The sequence below is a fragment of the Pyrus communis genome, chromosome 2 (assembly GCF_041283825.1).
Source record: "Pyrus communis isolate YQ-2024b chromosome 2, ASM4128382v1, whole genome shotgun sequence".
Taxonomy (NCBI): domain Eukaryota; kingdom Viridiplantae; phylum Streptophyta; class Magnoliopsida; order Rosales; family Rosaceae; genus Pyrus; species Pyrus communis.
Window position 1 is genome coordinate 28,754,289 of NC_142566.1, and position 17,886 is coordinate 28,772,174.

Below are 17,886 nucleotides of genomic sequence, written 5' to 3' on the forward strand. Positions count from 1 at the left end.
TGCTCTCCATTTCCATCCTTTCTGTGTTCCTCCTCGCACTCTCTCTCTATCTCTCTTCCGCCTACATAGCTACAAGAAAATAAGCATTGCATTTTATTTATTTATTTGTCCCCTATATATATCTCTATTTTTTTCAAGCAATTGTTTTGTTTTTTATTTTTTTTTTCATTTTCGCTGGCACACCCTCCGACATTCCCTTTTCTCCTCTTTTGGGACATGACAGAAGAAGGATTACCATACAAAAAGGGGATGACAGAAGGATTACGATACAAAAAGAAACAAATTAATGCCCAAATAGTTTGATACATAGATATCATAAATATATGTATCATAATAATTAATTAAATAATATATACTATACATACCATGCAAACGAGAGATTTTTCAATGTGTCCGAAGTACAGACATATATGCTATATGTCATTATAAAAATAAAGGGATACTTGTATAATGGCGCAACAGCCCGTGTTCCAGACACACTAAAAAAACGGAGCACACCCTTTTAGCCAATTGCTTGGCCATGTCTGCCACACCATCAGAAAGTATTATTTTCTTCAAAACGTAGACAATAATTAACGGGGTAATGCTAGAGAGACAAAATTTGAAAACTAAATTTTGAAAATTAAAAGACATGGAAGTTGATGATTAATTTATTACTTAAGCGTTAATAAATGTGCTCATTACAATTAGTGACACTTCATTTAGTTTGCAAATTTAGTTTATAAACTCAGTCTCCTTAACATTACCCTAATTAATGTTTTTTGAGTAATGATAGGGAGACTAAATCTAAAGACTAAATTTGCAAACTAAATGATGTGTCACCAATAAAAATAAGCACGTTTACCGACATTTAAGTAATAAACCAATCGTCAATTTTCATGTTCTTTAGTTTTCAAACTTTGTCTCTAAATTTAATTTTCCTAACATTACCCAATTTCTTTCGTATTCGGAACGATTTGAACTTGCTGATTGGATTTTCTTTTGTTTGGGTGCATTGATGATGACAGCCAAATTTTCCGGTTTCAACTCAAATCCGGGTTTTGTTGTGAAATCTGGAGGTGGAAAGAGGAAACGTAAGCCCTTGTGGGTCACAGCGCAGTGCCAAATATGGACAGAAATTTATAAACTTTTTCTGGTGCCATTAATTACCTTTTACAACTGCCAGATTTTCCTGGATTCTGATTTACTGCCCTTTTTTGGGTAAGATTTTTTCTTTTTTTCCAAGGCGAATGAATGTATTAAACAGCTAGGGTTTGTGTTAGCTTTATCTAGGCTGGCCCAAATAGAGTTTTTGATGTTCTTCTATATATGTTGTTGGTTTTTGTTTTGTTTCTCTGAGAGGAACTTGTTTGAGCTTCAGGAGGAGCAACAGTTTTGCTGCTTCCATTTATTTGCAGCGGGTTACTCGTCGAGGTAACAGTCGTTATCTACTTAAAAGATTTCACTTCATGTAGTTTTATTTAATTGTTTCTTTCACTAATGGTTTTCATTTGCGAAACTGCCCTGGTAATTACTAGTTGATGGTGAAGAACTTGAATTTTATTTATGAGAAATTGATTTTGATAATGAATTTGAGTCATTGAAGAAAATTTCGTAAATTGTTTACGTGCTAATAAGCGACGCGTGTTATGAGATTCTCTCTCTTTTATTTTTTTGAATTGTTATGAAGGTGCAGTACTTACAGATACTTTTCGAATCCTTAGCGTAAATTTTTTACGTGTTAATAAGCGACGCTTGCTAGAGATTCTATCTTTTTTTTTTTTTTTTTTTTTTTTCTGGACTTGGATTTTATTTACGAGAAATTGATTTGATACTAAATTTGAGTCGTTGAAGAAGATTTCATAAATTGTTTACGTGTTAATAAATGACGTGTGCTATGAGATTTTTTTTTTCTTTTGGTGCGAAAGTAGTAACTATATATAATTTTCGAGTCCTTGATGTAAATCGGTGTTAATAAGTGATGAGTGCCGCGAGAATTCTCCTTTTTTTGGTTGACTTGTTAAGAAGGAACAATTACTATAGCTTTTTACTATTATGTACTTCTTCCTAATCAAAACTAGTTTTCATAATTTAAGTTTTTGTGTCACTGTTTTTCTTTTTTTAAAGTAAGCTATTTAATATGAAATTTACAAGATGAGATTGTCTGTTTTGGATGCTCAATCAATATATGATCTTTTTCAATCCAAAAGAAAAATGAGAAAGGCTTTAATTTTTTCAAATTTTTTTTATCTGTTTACTCTTCTACCAATACTTTTATACAGTCCATTCAATTCTGGAGTCTTATCTTATCACAAAGACCCTCAATGTGAGCTAATTAGTGAACATAAAATTGTGCTAATTAATTATTAACATTAATAATTCGTTCATAAATTTTTTGCCTTCTGTTTTGAAAATTTCCTATTAGTTATTACTGCAGAAGCGTTATGGAAGAGGGCATGTCAAGCACGGTCTCAAACAAAGGAGTGAAATGTAAGACCGGAGAAGTTTGCGGTCCAAGCCTTGCTACGAATGACTCAGCAGATGGTGCTAGTAGGCGTGTATCGAAAAGGTTCAAGGGAGTTGTTGAGCAGCCAAATGGGCATTGGGGTGCCCAGATATATGCCAATCACGAAAGGGTTTGGCTTGGCACGTTCAGCTCTGAGAACGAAGCAGCTATGGCTTATGATAGCGCTGCAATCAAGCTTCGTGGTTGCGATTGCCATCGCAACTTTCCATGGACCAAATTCACCTTTGAAGAGCCACACTTTCAAAATCAGTACTCTAAAGAAGCTGTGTTGAGAATGATCAAGGATGGTTCCTACCAGGCCCAGTTCTTAGAATATCGAAAGAGTCGCGCTGCAAGGGAGAGTTTGAGGAGTGATATCCAATTTGGCAGCTTGGCTAGGGTGCATAACAATGGAAATGGAAAGATGTTGAACCGACTTCTTTTCCAAAAAGAGCTGACACCAAGTGATGTTGGTAAGCTGAATAGACTTGTGATACCGGTTAACAATGCCAAACGGTGCTTTCCCAGCATGTCTGAAGCCACAAGTCAGACGGTCGAGAGTTGCTCCAGCCAGCTAGTGTTTTATGATAATATGATGAGGTCGTGGACTTTCCGGTACTGTTATTGGAAGAGCAGCAGGAGTTTTGTTTTCACCAAGGGTTGGAGTCGGTTCGTAAAGACGCACCATTTGAAGGCAAAAGACATTCTTACATTCTTCCAATGCCAGTACAAGCAACTGGGGGACAATGGTAACAAGGAACCTCAAAAATTTTACATGGTTAAAGTTAACTGGGATGGCGTCGAAAGCGAAGATGTTAGCTGCTTGGTTGAGAATGATGCTAAAAATTACCAGTATGATAACTGTAAACTTGAAGCTGTAAGCCAAAATATGAATGAAGCTGAAGGAATCCTTGCTGATCAAAAGAAACGTTTCAGGCTTTTCGGCGTGGAGATCTGCAACGAGGTGGCCCATTAGCCTCGAAGGGGTTATGGTTCACCCTTCAATGCCTCAGAATTTGTTGTTTGAGCTTTTTGCAGGGAATATGATTAATTAGGTTCTGATTACTAAACATACATCCGTCCTTTTGAACTTACAGGATGTTAGACTGAAATGGATTAATGTACTCTTAATGGTTTTTAGCTGACAAGTTTTGTGATATTTTGTGCATGCTTGCATATAATTCGCAGATATATATTGCTGTTAGAAGTGTAATTAATTGCCGCTTAGGTCAAACCCTTAGATTGTAGGAATCTTTGTAGTAATCTTTGTTGATTCCATACTGAATCAAGTTTTTTTATCTTGAGGAATAAGTATGGTCTCCATCTTAGCAAAGTCAACGGACTTATTGGGTCAAGATGATGATGACACAACTGATTTGTATATTTTTATTTAATGTATTTTTGTAAATAGTGAAATTTTAGCTTATGATTGATTAATTTGTTTGTGTTTTTTATTATTGATTTTCTGGATAATTAGTTGCGCCCATGAAATTTTGGAAAACATATTTCTAAAAACCAGTCTACTTGCAATGTGAATGGAGTACACCATGCACAAAGATACTTCACCTAAAATAAAATAAACCATTCCAAAAACACAAATGTTAAGAGTGGGGCTAACTAAGGATAAATTTTACACCCATTAGATTTAAAGTTATTTTCAAAATAAGTTATGAAGTTTCAAAATAGTAATTACAAGAAACATTCTGATAATATCATATTCTGTAAAAAAGCATACACATATCACGTCACTGTCATTATTTATTAAAAATCCATATTCAAATTTTCAATAAAAATTTTAACCACTCACATCAGTATCGTGCCACATGTCCTTATAAGATATTTTTGTTCTTATAAAATATTTTTGAGCACGATCGGATTTCGGGAATGCAAAGCAACGAGCGGAACTAAGTAGCAAGTATGTAATATCAAATACCCATTATTTATTTCCCCGTTTCTGTTCCTAATATATTTTCATTAGGGTTAGGATTCCTAATCCTTGTAAGATTAGGATTATTACTTTTCCTATTCCTATTGGTAGGAGGTTAAAGAATATGGATGGTGCGTTGAGTGGCTATAAAATTACATGTCATTCCTCTGATTCAATTGTGACTAGCCTTGCTTGTATTTCTCTCCCACGTCAATTCGATTCTCCTTTCTTTCATCTGATCAGATTCATGCCGGTCGCCATGAGAGGTCTAGGCCCTGATCATACTATTATAGCTAGGAAAAGACCCCACAGCAGTACAATAACCCAGTCATCTCCAGCAGCAGCACCACCTCCACCGGCCTCGGCCTCTGATGATCATATTCGTCACCCTAAAAGACAAAAAATATTCTCAACACCAACAGCAACCAGGCCATCATCAAGAAATATTGATGATCTTCCAGAGTCTTTATTAGTTGAAATCCTTTTTAGACTTCCTTGTTTTAAGTCCGTTTCGCAATGCAAGCTGGTTTCCAAGCGTTGGTGCACTCTCCTGTCAGATCCTCTTTTTATCCCCCTTTTCCTATGTGTTCAAAGGAATCGTAAGAAAAAGCCAATAGGTACTGCCATCAGCATAAAAGGGGAGGAATTCCTTAATAGAGTTTCGCCATCCTCTAGGCCCCTAGCTCAGTTGTTCAAAAGGCTTGTGAGTATCCACGGTTTGAAACAAGAGCCAATTGTGGTAGGTGCCTACAACTGTGCAAGTGAGTACAGTCAGCGCGATTACTACATCTGCAATCCACACACAGTCCAGTGGGTTCCTCTTCCTCCCCCACCTCAAGTCTACAAGTATGTAACCGTGGGGTTCACCTGCGATCTTCCCTACTATAACTATAGGAAAGATGATCAGCAAGGGGACATCATCCAGCTTAATACGGAATATAAGTACCGGGTTGTGAGATTAATTGATCCTAGTGTTGATGGTGATAATGATGATGATGTAGTTTCCTGCGAAATCAAAGCGCAGATCTTCTTTTCGGAGACCGGTGAATGGAGGGAGTTCGTTTTGTCATCCCCATCCGCCTTCGCGGTAGGAGACCTGTGTAGAGAGAGAGCATTGGCGTTGCTTCCAACAGAATGATGTATTGGCTGGGCGGTGGAGGAGAGTTTCTTATTGGGTTTGATCTGTTCATGATCGACAACAGTGATAATACTAGTTTATCTAGAACTCATTATAAATGCTTTTTCAGTGAGTGTGGCGAGTGGGATTCCGGTTTAATGGATTCCCTAGTTACGCTTGATGGGCGTCCGCGGATGTGCGTGTACTACTCTCCTACTCGCACTCTGTCTATTTGGGAGGTGAATGAAGCAAAGGAAGGTGATCAGACGGTCATGATCCACGGGGGAGCAGGCAGTTTGTGTGTGAGACGTTATAAGAGCGTATACTTGGGGGATGAAGAAATGGTTGTGATTAGTCCAAATATAAATCATATTAGAGCGGTGGTTTTCGACCCGAATAACGAGGACTTGGTGTATCTGGTTATAGATAATACCAGAGACTGGAACAAGAAAGGCGTTATCAGGTGCAATACTAGTACAAGAGAGATGTCAAAGGTCTCTACAAATTGGACAATATGTTGTTTGCACCTCTTTCCATTTGTGCATCCTTGGTGGCCGACACCAGTCCGTCAACTACCACAACGTGGCGAGCCCAGGCCAAACCTCTCAACCTGATTTGGTAAAATAAAGAGATGAATGTTTGTATCATGTTTGTATCCAAGACTGATGAATAAAAGGGCGGGATATCTTCTGTGTCTAGCTTTGCTCACGGTCACTTGAACTTACAGGATGTTAGACTGAAATGGGTTAATGCACTCTTAATGGTTTTTAGCTGACAAGTTCTGTGATATTTTGTGCATGCTTGCATATAATTCGCAGATATTGCTCTTAGAAGTGTAATTAATTGCCGCTCAGGTCAAACCGAGTCTCTATAGTAATCTTTGTTGATTCCATACTGAATCAGGTTTTCTTATCTTGAGGAACAAGTATGGTCTCTGATAGGAGCATATTTAGACGACTTACTTAGCTTGTTTTCGTGCATCTATGTTGTTAATTCATAGTTGTTTTAGTAGTTTAAACCATTTTCGTGTGTTTTTAGGTTCATATGGCTAAGGAAGCAAAAAGATGCATTTTGGAGCATTTTGGAGCAAAATTGGGCTTGGAATGGATAGCATATGCTTGGAGCCAAAGTGTTGGACGAATTTGAAAGCCTTGTATGCACTTTGGACATAAAACAAAGGACCTAGCCCAATCAAACAATCCTTTGAGCCATGCAAAACCTCTAGCCCAATCAACAACCCTTAGCCACATGCATTCACACACACATGCACTTACTCTTTCATCATTGCACCACCATTCACACACACATGCACTTATTCTTTCATCATTACACCACCATTCACACACACATGCATTTACTCTTTCACACACACATGCACTTACTCTTTCATCATTGCACCACCATTCACACACACATGCACTTACTCTTTCATCATTACACCACCAATTCAACACATGCATTCACACACCAACAACCTAGCTCTTTTTCCATCATTATTTCATCCACATGCACTCTCAATCATAACAACCACATTCACTCTTAAACAATCACCCACATATTCTCCCATTCCCCCTATAAATACCCTTGCATTCATTCATTCAAGCATCATCTCATTTCATACACAACACACCACAAACACTTCCATTCCTTCTCTTTGCCGTGAGTTCCCTTATAATCCAAACACCATTTTTCCATTCCCCTTCCACTTCTACACCACTCCTCATCCATTTCCATAATCCCCCAAACCTCACCTTAGACCTTGTGCTACAACAACGAGGAAGATAAGAGGGCCTAAACGTTTATACAATTCAAGTTTGAGTTGTTGGAATGTTTAGGTGTTTCTTTGATTTCAAAGTTTAAATTCAATTCTCTTTGTTTTGTACGTATGAGGAATGGAAGAGAAGAGTGCCTAAACGTTCATACAATTCAAGTTTGAGTTGTTGGAATGTTTAGGTGTTTCTTTGATTTCAAAGTTATGAGGAACTAAAAACCCCCTTTAGCTAGGGGGTGATTCGAAACTATGTTTATATTTGCAATATGAATTGATTAACTTTCGTTGGAATTTCATAAGTTGTGGATTCAATTTGTTTAACCGTTTGATTGATAACTTATTTATGAATGTTTATTAAGAATGCGCGCTTAATTTTCATGCATAAATATGACGCTAGAATATAAGTGAATTTCACCTAATCGTTATGAACTTATATTCACAAGTAGTGGAGGTTGCTTATAAACAATCGTGTTAAACGAATTCTTGGCCTAAGTTTCATGCGTATTCCATAGTAACGAATGCTTCGTCAATACTTATAGTTTTCATATTGCTTAATGATCTTTGATTGTATCTTTATTGTGCTTTTCACGTAAAGGACTTTTGGAGAATGTGGTGAATTGCGTTGCGCTAACCCATCCAATTCATTAACTTAAGGAGAACTTGACGGTTAATTTAAGCGGACCTAATTAACCCGGGGTGTTAAGTTTCATAATTTATCGAAAGACCAACTGAGAATCAATCTTGTATGCAAGTGTAACATGTGTGGAAAAGAACCCCTTGGCTATTCCATCATCCATATTTTCATCACATTCATATTTACGTTTTGCCTTTAATTACAATTTGTGCAATTTAGTTAATTTCGTCAAATCAAACCCCCCCTTTACTTTCTTGTTCTTTAGTGCTTAGAATCTGTTTAGTTTATGTTTTAAAGTATTTTTGAATTCTTTGAGTCTAGTATAGTGTTTTAAACTTTATTTTACGTTTTTGAGTCAGTTTCCAAGAGATTTGCAATCCCTCCTAATCCCCGGTCCAGAACGATCCCTACTTATACATATACTACAATTTGACGAAAAGAGGGTTTAATTTGTGTGCGTATAAATATCGCATCAGTCTCTATCTTAGCAAAGTGCAAAACAATCAAAAGGACAAAACCCTAGAGGCTTGGATAAAGATGGAATTTTCAGAACCAGGTGGGAATTTTGAGACGATGGGTCTGATGAGGGAGTTTGGTGTTTGTGAAGAAATGGTGGTTTCGTCGAGCGGTGGGAGCAATGGGGATGTTGCTGCAGGAGGAGGAGGAGCTCATGAAACATGGCAACAATTGAGGAGTCTAAGACAAGGGCATGTGGATATTACCAAACAAAAGGAAATAATTCTAGACGCTAGGGATGTTACGTACCATATCTCGGGTTCTCACTCTAGTTTTTTTAATGTCATTTTTTTTTTATCATTTGCTGTAAACAGCTAGATATCTTTTATTAGTTCTCTTTTGTGATCAATAACTATTTTACTTAATTTACTTTGTCGTTGGCAAATGGCTTTTTACCATAGTGTTGGAAAGTATTCAAGTTTATGTACTTCGGTGCAGGTTCGATCTCCATCGATTTCCCTTTCACCTAACAATTAACTTCTAACCTAACTACTAATGCTATTGCTCAACTTAAAAAAAAAAAAAAAAATTACTTTGTAGTTCTTACAAATATAAAGAGAAAACAAATAAAAAGTTTGTTGTTCGCCGACTACTCGTGTCTTTTGTCATTGTTGTTGTAGTTGGTGTGGTAACGACTTGTGTGTAAAAATGTTCAGATGAGTAATTCTTGAAAGTATGATCAGTGTAAATTTTGATTGAAAAATTATAAAAACTAACAAATAAGAAATGATTCCGATGTACGAAAATGGACATAAGATTGGTCGAATTGAAATAAATGACAAAAATATAGTGTACGAGTGTATGACCATATGTCTCTATGGCACACCTTCCACACCTAAGAGCAAGTCCTCCCGTTTTAGGTGGGCAAGGGCAAGTGATGGAGGACAAGATTTGACTGTATTTCTACGAGGAAAAGTAAAGGAAAAAAGGAGTATTTAAAGTTGGTATTAAATTGTAGACTTTTCGATTTTTGTCCGATTAATATGATTTATTTTTGTTTTAATTTCCTAAGTCTTTTTAGTTGTCCAAGGAAGTTGTAAATGGCTTATTTAAGCCATGATTATTATCCTTTGTTTTTAATCCTTCAGCAAATTAATCAACATTATTCTTTAGAATTTCTATCAAACTGGTGGATTCCAGTAACTTTGGTTCTATAAGGAGTTATGCTAGTAACTCTTACTAGCTTTGTGCCGCGTCAGTGAGGGTCAATGAAATTTCTCTTACTGTTCACCTGTTTAAGAAGAGGAAGGGGCAAGAGTAAAAGCGCGATTATTAATGAAAAATATATATTTTTCATGTTTTATATCTTGTCGGTGTGTACTTAGTAAATTTGTTCTTTGAAAATAAAACTCTATATTTAACTCTGATAATTTCATTTTAAATACAAAGTGAAGCATAGCATTACAAACAAGCATAATCTAAACTACACATTAATAAAATTCTCTTTATCAATCAAAAAATAATGAAAAGACTATTTGGTCTGCTATCACAACAAATAAAAGTCAAAATCAAAACTCCTAGATAATAGTTTGTTAAAAAAAATAAAAATAAAAATAAAATAGAAGTCAAATGAAAAGATGATTCAATTTTGTAAATTTATTAAGCGTGTTCAGTGTGTTGACAAAACAATTGTAATTTTTTATAATTTTTTTGGATTTTTTTTACCTTCGATTGAATCCAGGACGCACAATTAAAGAATTAAAAAAATTTAATATTTTAATATTATTGCACCGGCGCCCCTCTCTTTTCCCTCTTCCCTCTTCCCTCTTCCCGGCCGTCTTGGTCTGCAACACAACAGAGCAATTTCTGACTGAAATGTCACCAGCACCTGCACCGAAGCTACAGCCTTCATCACCCAACTAAAGATTTGGCACCATCATCTTCTTTTTTCATGCTGCTTCATCATCATGATACGAATTTGCCCCACATATGCTATTTTTCTCCTTTAATTTTTGGTTTCTTTGATTTTCCTTTTTAAAAAAATCTATGTTCCGTTAAGCCGTGCAGATCGCCGGTTCCCAGGTCGAGTTGGCCAGGTCTTTCTATGGTCTGCAGGGCGTTCGCGACGGAAGTAGAGTCGCCAGTTCTTGAGCACCAGGAGAAAGGTGCGCACAATAAGGGCACGAGGACATGATTGGGCCGCACCCCGAGCGGCGATGATTGTCGTGGGGAGCTGTGAGGAATCGGAGGGGGAGGAAGGTTGGGGAAGCTATGACGATGGTGTAAAGATGTCAGATGGGTGGGGCTGGGGCGGAGATCGGGGACTCCGGGACGAGAATCTGGGTCAGTTTTCTTATTAACTTTCTTTTTTGTTTTTATTTAATTTATTTTCTGAAAATTTAGGATTAAATGGGCAGATTGTTTGCAACCTGTCAAAAAGTTGGTTGGGTGGTAAATAAAGGCTACGTGTCATGTGGCCCTTTGTAGGGTACATCAACTGTCTGGGGTACCGGGTACTCAGAAAATTTTTTCCTCCCTCATCCCCAATTTTCAAAAATTTCAAGAGAGATTTTCCCACGCTGCAACTCTAAAACCACAAGGCATCATTCAACATTGTCGCATAATCGCTGCAATCTCTTCCCTCTGAATTCGCGATAAGAGTAACTCTACTCCTAAAAAATACGTTATTTAATTTACCCAATAAACAGTGATAAATTAATTGGTCAAATGCATCTTTATCTTTGAAAATTACGCTGGCACAAACAATCTTCACCCTTACAAAATACGGTGGCACCTAGCCCAATTAAAATATTATTAATTTTTTTTGTAAAATAATAAATAAAAAAAATTAGTTTTAATTTGGGATAAGATTTTTAACCAATCTTGTCACGACATGTGTCATTATCCGAAAGTATTATTTTGTGAATATATATCCGATAAGATTTTTAATCAATCCTGACGCGCCACGTGTCACTATCTGTTTACAATAGTTTAGTCAAGATTTCGATCAGATTTTCAACCAATGTTGTCACGCTATGTATCATTATCCGAATGTACTATTTTGTGGATAGATTTCTAATAAGATTTTCAATTAATCTCGACGCGCCACGTGTCACTATATGTTTACAATAATTTACCCAAGATTTCAATTAAATTTTTAACCAATCACGTAGTGCCACGTGGCATTGTCCAGAACCTTATCCTTTTTTTTTGTCCATATAAACCCTACATCCATCCTCGTTCATACACCAAACTAAATCCTTCTTTTTTAGCTCAAAATTCATCGTTTTTAAATCTTGAATCCTTACAATGTCTTTTTCAAGGAGATTGGCTTGGGTCGGCCTAGCAACTGGTTGGGTGATAGCCTATTAGGCTGGGCTGGAGAAAAAAATTGAAGGCTGACCTATTTTGTGTGCTTTGAGCCGGCCTACCCCAATGGGGTGGAGCTGCTTTGAACGTTTGCGTTTGTACTAATTTTTTATGCGAGATTTCTTTTTCTTTTCAAATTTTTTAAGAATTTTCTATGATTTTATTTGTATATGGGTATTCATAAATCACAACTGAATAATTTTAGATGAGTGATTCGCCATCGGAGTCAGAATTTGCCCGGTTTCTTGAGACTTGAGAGAGACCTGGATGGTTCTTCGGAGCCAAGAGATGATACTAAAAGGTACTTGTTCTTCCTTCTTTCATTGTCATTTTGTTGCTATCTTGTGTGTTTGTGTCGGTAGATTATTAAGAAAGGTGTTAAAGGGTTTTAATATACAACTCATCAATTACCCTGCTTGCAGTACAAAGAAGGTACATAATCTTGGAAAGACTTTGGAAACTCGTTGGTCACTGTTTGTAGAAAGGAAAAAAAAAAAAGAAAGGAAGTTTTAACGAAAAACCTACAATACTGAAGGTACATAATCTTGGAAAGACTTTGGAAACTCGTTGGTCACTGTTTGTAGAAAGGGAAAAAAAAAAAAAAAAAAAAAAGGAAGTTTTAACGAAAAACCTACAATACTGTTCATTTTAACGAAAAATTATATTTTTACATTAAAAAATCAAATCTGGTACTGTTTACTTTTCCTTTTATTTTGTCTTTATTATTAAAATTTAAAGTTTTCAAACATTTTTCATTAGTATTCCTAAAAAAAAGCGGGTAACTATTTTGGCTCAGTTAGTTTTAGTAAAATACTTGTTTCCGCCACTATGTTGTGTTTGGCTTTACCATGCTAATTAATATGTCTTCTTCAAGGAAATTGAGAGGGTAAACAAATTAGGCATTAAGAAATTGTTGCACTGTAATAAGCTTTACTTGATCGTGGATCTAGATCACACACTGCTTTATTCCACCGATCTGAATCAGATGACAGCTGGAGAGGACTACTTGCAGAGCCAAACAGATGTTGTGCAAGGTTTGTAATGTTTTTCCTTGTATGTATTTATGCTTTTGTAAGATATCTAGTGTTTCAGTTGTAGTGTATACACTTTTCTTAGTGAGTTGTTGTTTGTCCTCTCCAGTTATACATGGTTAAAGTAAGTAGTATAGAAGAGTATTGCCTACCTTACAGATCAATATGTTGTCCTGTTGGAATTTTACAGATTAGAGGGAGGCTCTCTACTTTTAACAGTTGCAAAGTTGTTGCATTAGTTTCAGTAGCATGTTTCTGACATAAAACTAGGTTGACTAGATTTAGTTGATGCAATTCTTTGAATGTCTTTATCACGTGTTCATGCCTGTGCATGCTGTAATGTTTTTGCCAATTACTTACATCATCTAACTTTGCTTATGATGCTTGTAGATGTATTCAAAGTGGATGTATTGAATATGATGACCAAGTTAAGGCCCTTTGTGAAGACATTCCTGAAGGACACCAATGAAATGTACGAGATGTAATTGTACACAACTGGTGAACGAGCCTACTGACAAGATCATCCGTGGACGAAGACATCTGAAGAGTTATCTCCTTGGAAAGGAGATAACTGTTCATTTATTGTTCACGACTATATCCAGTTCCACAGCCTTCTGTTTAAGTTGTACGGATAGATGAAAACTACTTGGCTGAAGTCGTTTCATGACTACGTAAGTTCTCAATTAAGCAGCTTTTTAATTCTTTACGAAAAAAAGTTTCTTAAATATATTATTCGTCCATCAGGGGTTTTACCGGGGAGTATAAGAATATTTTTAGGCATCGACAAGGTCTATTTCATAGGGAGTGACCAGAGTTGATTTCAGAGATTGATCCAGTGGTCAACCAGGGAAGAAGAGGGAGAAGGCTTAGAGATCGGGTTATTTCAGTTTCAGTATTTGATTGACGTATATAGGTTTATTTCAGTTTCGAGTATAAAATTGTTGTTTCAGTTTCGAGTATCCCTCCCAAACTGATTATAGAACAACAATTTTATACTAGAAACTGAAACAACCTACATACTTCAATCAAATACTGAAACTGAAACAACCCGATCTCTAAGCCTCCTCCCTCTTTTTCCCTGGCTGACCATTGGACCACATCTCTGAAATCAACTCCGGTCACTCCCTATGAAATAGAATTTGTCGGTGCCTAAAAATATTCTTATGCTCCCCGGTAAAACCCCCGATGGACGAATAATATATTTAAGAAACTTTTTTCGTAAAGAATTAAAAAGCTGCTTAATTGAGAACTTACGTAGTCATGAAACGACTTCAGCCAAGTAGTTTTCATGTATCTGTACAACTTAAACAGAATGCGGTGGAACTGGATATAGTCATGAATAATAAACGAACAGTTACTCTTTGGATGTCTTCGTCCACGGATGATCTTGTTAGTAGGTTGAATATCTTCATCTGAATACCTGTTACTCCTTCCCGTACAGCATAGCACGGGATCAGATGCTCCGTGAGTCTCTCATTGTCCACATAATCTGAATATCAATCACTACTTAGTTACAAGTCTGCCATCATTTTGAATGCAGATTTCAATTCCAAGTGTTAATTTTGCTTTTGTTTTGGGTTACCCTTGAGATGAATTATTTTCATTACAAACTTTTCTTCATATTTGAGTCAGCTTCTCTCTAATACCCATAAAAAGGAAAATTTCTTTAGTTAAAATTAAAATCAATTCGATTATTGAAAATTCCTTATTTTTTTTCATTTTCATTTTTATTGTTATGCACTAAAATTTTTATATACCATTTATGCATTTACTTTTAGAATTATTAGTTGTTGATAACTCCAAAATTTACAATTAAATTAGATTTTGAATTTTAAATTTAAAACTATAGAAACTAAACAACAAAAGCATAACCCCTCCATTGGTGGTTGGTATATTGTTAGAGTTCTATTTTCTTTTTAAATAATTTTTTTACAAAACATATTTAAACTACATATTAGAAAAACTAGTGCTAGTTGTTGGTATTCTAAAGTTTACTAACTCAATACCAAAATATGTGGGTGATAAGTTTACAAACTCTATCACACCTCTCACTTTCACTCTCAATAAAATTGGACAAAGAAATAGAGAAAGGAGGGAAGCAACAAGCTTTGAAAAAAAAACACTTGGACTTTGATATATGAAAAGAGAGTTTACAACTCTTAAAGCTTACAAGCTGAAAAATGAGAATGGGAAATGGGATTCGGATGATATGCTCTAAGGCTTAGCAAGATGGCCTATTTATACAAAACTGAAAAAATAAATAATCCAACAATACATATAATGAATGATGGTGTTCCACATCTTTACACCCTTTCAAACACATGCAGCAACTTTGATAGTTGGCATACACATGCATTGCATCATGGCAGGTTGTAATAACCACCTTTCGGCTTGCACACAGCAGCACACTGCTGTCTTCCTGCTAGCACATCACATGGCAGCACACTTGCTGTCTTTCATCACCATTCGGCTGAACATGGAAGGAGCAATGATGATTATATTTTGCTGGAAACAATCTGTAAAGAAAGGTTAGCATCACATGGACAGATCACATGACTTTTAATTTGAATTTCCAACATGCCCCCTCAAATTAAAACGCCTTCATGCCTAGCATTTCACGTAACAGCCGGAATGATTCAACTGGTAATGGCTTAGTGAAGATGTCTGCCACTTGTTCCTTCGTGTGACAATAGACAAGCTCAATTGTCTTTTGCTTCACATGGTCCCTTAGAAAATGGAACCTGGTATCAATGTGCTTGCTCCTTCCATGTTGGACTGGATTCCTAGCAAGCTTGATAGCTGAGATGTTATCCACATGAATCACAGTCGATTCCACTTGTGGATGACACACTGACTTCAACAGATTTCTTAACCAAATTGCCTCACACACGGTTGAGGCTACATCAACGTACTCGGCTTCACATGATGACAAAGCAACAATTGATTGCTTCTTTGAAGTCCATGAGAAAGCTGTTGATCCTAGAAAAAAACACATAGCCAGTTGTGCTTTTCCTTTCATCTTGGTCACCTCCCCAATCACTATCTGAATAACCAAATAATTTTGCATCTTCACCAAAATTATAAAATAGACCATAGTTTAGAGTACCTCTTATGTACCTCAAAATTCTCTTGGCGGCCAGCCAATGATACTCCCTTGGTGTTTCCATGTATCGACTCACGAGTCCAACACCATAAACTATATCAGGTCTTGTGATTGTAAGGTACCTTAGGCTTCCAACCAAGCTTTTGTACACGGTTGAGTTTACAAACTCACATTCTCCTTCCTTGGACAGCTTCAATCCAGTTGCAACTGGAGTGTTGACAATATTGCACTTATCCATATTGAATTTCTCCAATATATCTCTCATGTACTTTTGTTGAGAGATGTAGATACCGTCACTTTCTTGCTTCACCTCTATGCCAAGAAAGTATGACATTAATCCATCGTCAGTCATCTCGAATTCACTGAACATGGATTGCTTGAACTCACAGAACATTGCTTCATTATTTCCTGTAAACAACAAGTCATCTACATAGAGACAAATAATTAAGAACTCCCCTTTTGCACCATTCTTCATGTAAACTAAATGCTCGTATGAACATTTCTGAAATCCATTTTGGTGAAGGTAGTTATCAATCCTTGAGTTCCAAGCTCGTGGTGCTTGCTTGAGGCCATACAAAGCCTTCTTCAAACGATACATCTTTTCTTATTCTCCTTGTACTTGGAAGCCTTCTGGTTGTTCCACGTACACTTCTTCCTCAAGAACTCCATTAAGGAAGGCTGACTTGACATCTAATTGATAAATTTTCCATTTATGCTGAGCGGCAAGAGAGATTAGTAATCTTACCGTGTCAAGTCTTGCAACTGGAGCATAGACTTCATCATAGTCTATTCCATACTTCTGTTTGTAGCCCTTTGCTACAAGCCTTGATTTGTATCAATCCACACTTCCATCTGCAATGCGTTTGATCTTGTAAACCCACTTGACACCAATAGCCTTCTGATTTGGTGGGAGCTTTGTTAACTCCCAAATGTCATTCTTCTCGATGGCATGGATTTCTTCTTCCATGGCTTTCTTCCAACAATCTTCTTCCACAGCTTCATTGAATGAGAGAGGCTCATGGTCTGCATAGAAGCAGAAAAAATTGGTTTCTTCTTCTTCTTGTTCATAAATCTCTGTGAGACTCCTTAACCTCACTGGAGTTGAGGAGCTGCTTTCCTCACTAGATGTCGGACCACTCCTTGCAGTTCTGTGCAATGGAGTTGTTGTGGTTGTTTGAGCAGGTTGTTGCTTAACAGGTGGTACAACTTCTGGTTCTTCAAAATCAGTGGAGACGATCTTCTCTTTACTGACTTCTTTGTTGTTCCACTTCCATGTCTCTTCCTCACTGAAGATGACATCTCTACTAACCACTAGTTTGCCAGTTAGTGGGTTGTAGAGCTTGTATGCCTTGGACTCTTCATTATATCCCACAAACACACACTTTTCACCTCGATCATCGAGCTTTCTCCTCTTGGCTTCTGGAACCTGAGCATATGCAACACACCCAAAAACTCTTAGGTGTGCAACATTCGTCTTGTACCCACTCCAAGCCTCTTGTGGTGTCATCCTCTTGACACTCTTTGTTGGACATCGATTCAACAAATAAATCGAACAGGCTACAGCTTCTGCCCATAACTCTTTTGGCAAATTCTTCTCCTTAAGCATGAACCTTGTCATGTCAAGGATGGTTCGATTCTTTCTTTCGGCTATCCCATTTTGCTGTGGGGTATAGGCAGCAGTAAGTTGATGCCTAATTCCTTGCTCCTTGCAGTATGCTTGGAAAGCATTGGAGGTGTATTCTCCACCTCTATCTGATCTCACAGCCACAAGCTTGTGGTTACTTTCAGCCTCTGTGAGTGCCTTGAACTCCTTGAAAATTTTTAGGGCAGCTGACTTCTCCTTGAGAAAATAGACCTAAGTCTTTCTACTGAAATCATCAATGAAGGTAATAAAATACCTATTACCTCCATAAGACATGAGATCCAATGGACCACATATATCTGTGTGCACCAACTGCAGTGGTGCCTTTGCTCTCCATGTATCACCAACAGG

At 36.9% G+C, this 17,886-nt stretch overlaps 1 protein-coding gene across 1 annotated transcript; it reads left to right on the top strand.

Moving 5' to 3' along the window:
- Positions 1-926: 926 nt before the first annotated feature.
- On the top strand, positions 927-3,642 carry LOC137746827 (AP2/ERF and B3 domain-containing transcription factor At1g50680-like). Its single transcript, XM_068486843.2, has 3 exons — positions 927-1,200; positions 1,342-1,413; positions 2,417-3,642. The coding sequence occupies exons 1-3, from the start codon at positions 998-1,000 to the stop codon at positions 3,459-3,461; spliced, it is 1,320 nt and encodes a 439-aa protein (XP_068342944.2). The 5' UTR covers positions 927-997; the 3' UTR covers positions 3,462-3,642.
- The last annotated feature ends 14,244 nt before the right edge of the window (positions 3,643-17,886 follow it).

Excerpts from the sequence above, each read along its gene's own strand:
- LOC137746827 (XM_068486843.2), top strand. The coding sequence starts at position 998 with ATGATGACAGCCAAATTTTCCGGTTTCAACTCAAATCCGGGTTTTGTT. Across the intron at positions 1,201-1,341 it reads GATTTACTGCCCTTTTTTGG|GAACTTGTTTGAGCTTCAGG; the intron begins GTAAGATTTTTT and ends TTTCTCTGAGAG. Across the intron at positions 1,414-2,416 it reads GCAGCGGGTTACTCGTCGAG|AAGCGTTATGGAAGAGGGCA; the intron begins GTAACAGTCGTT and ends TTATTACTGCAG.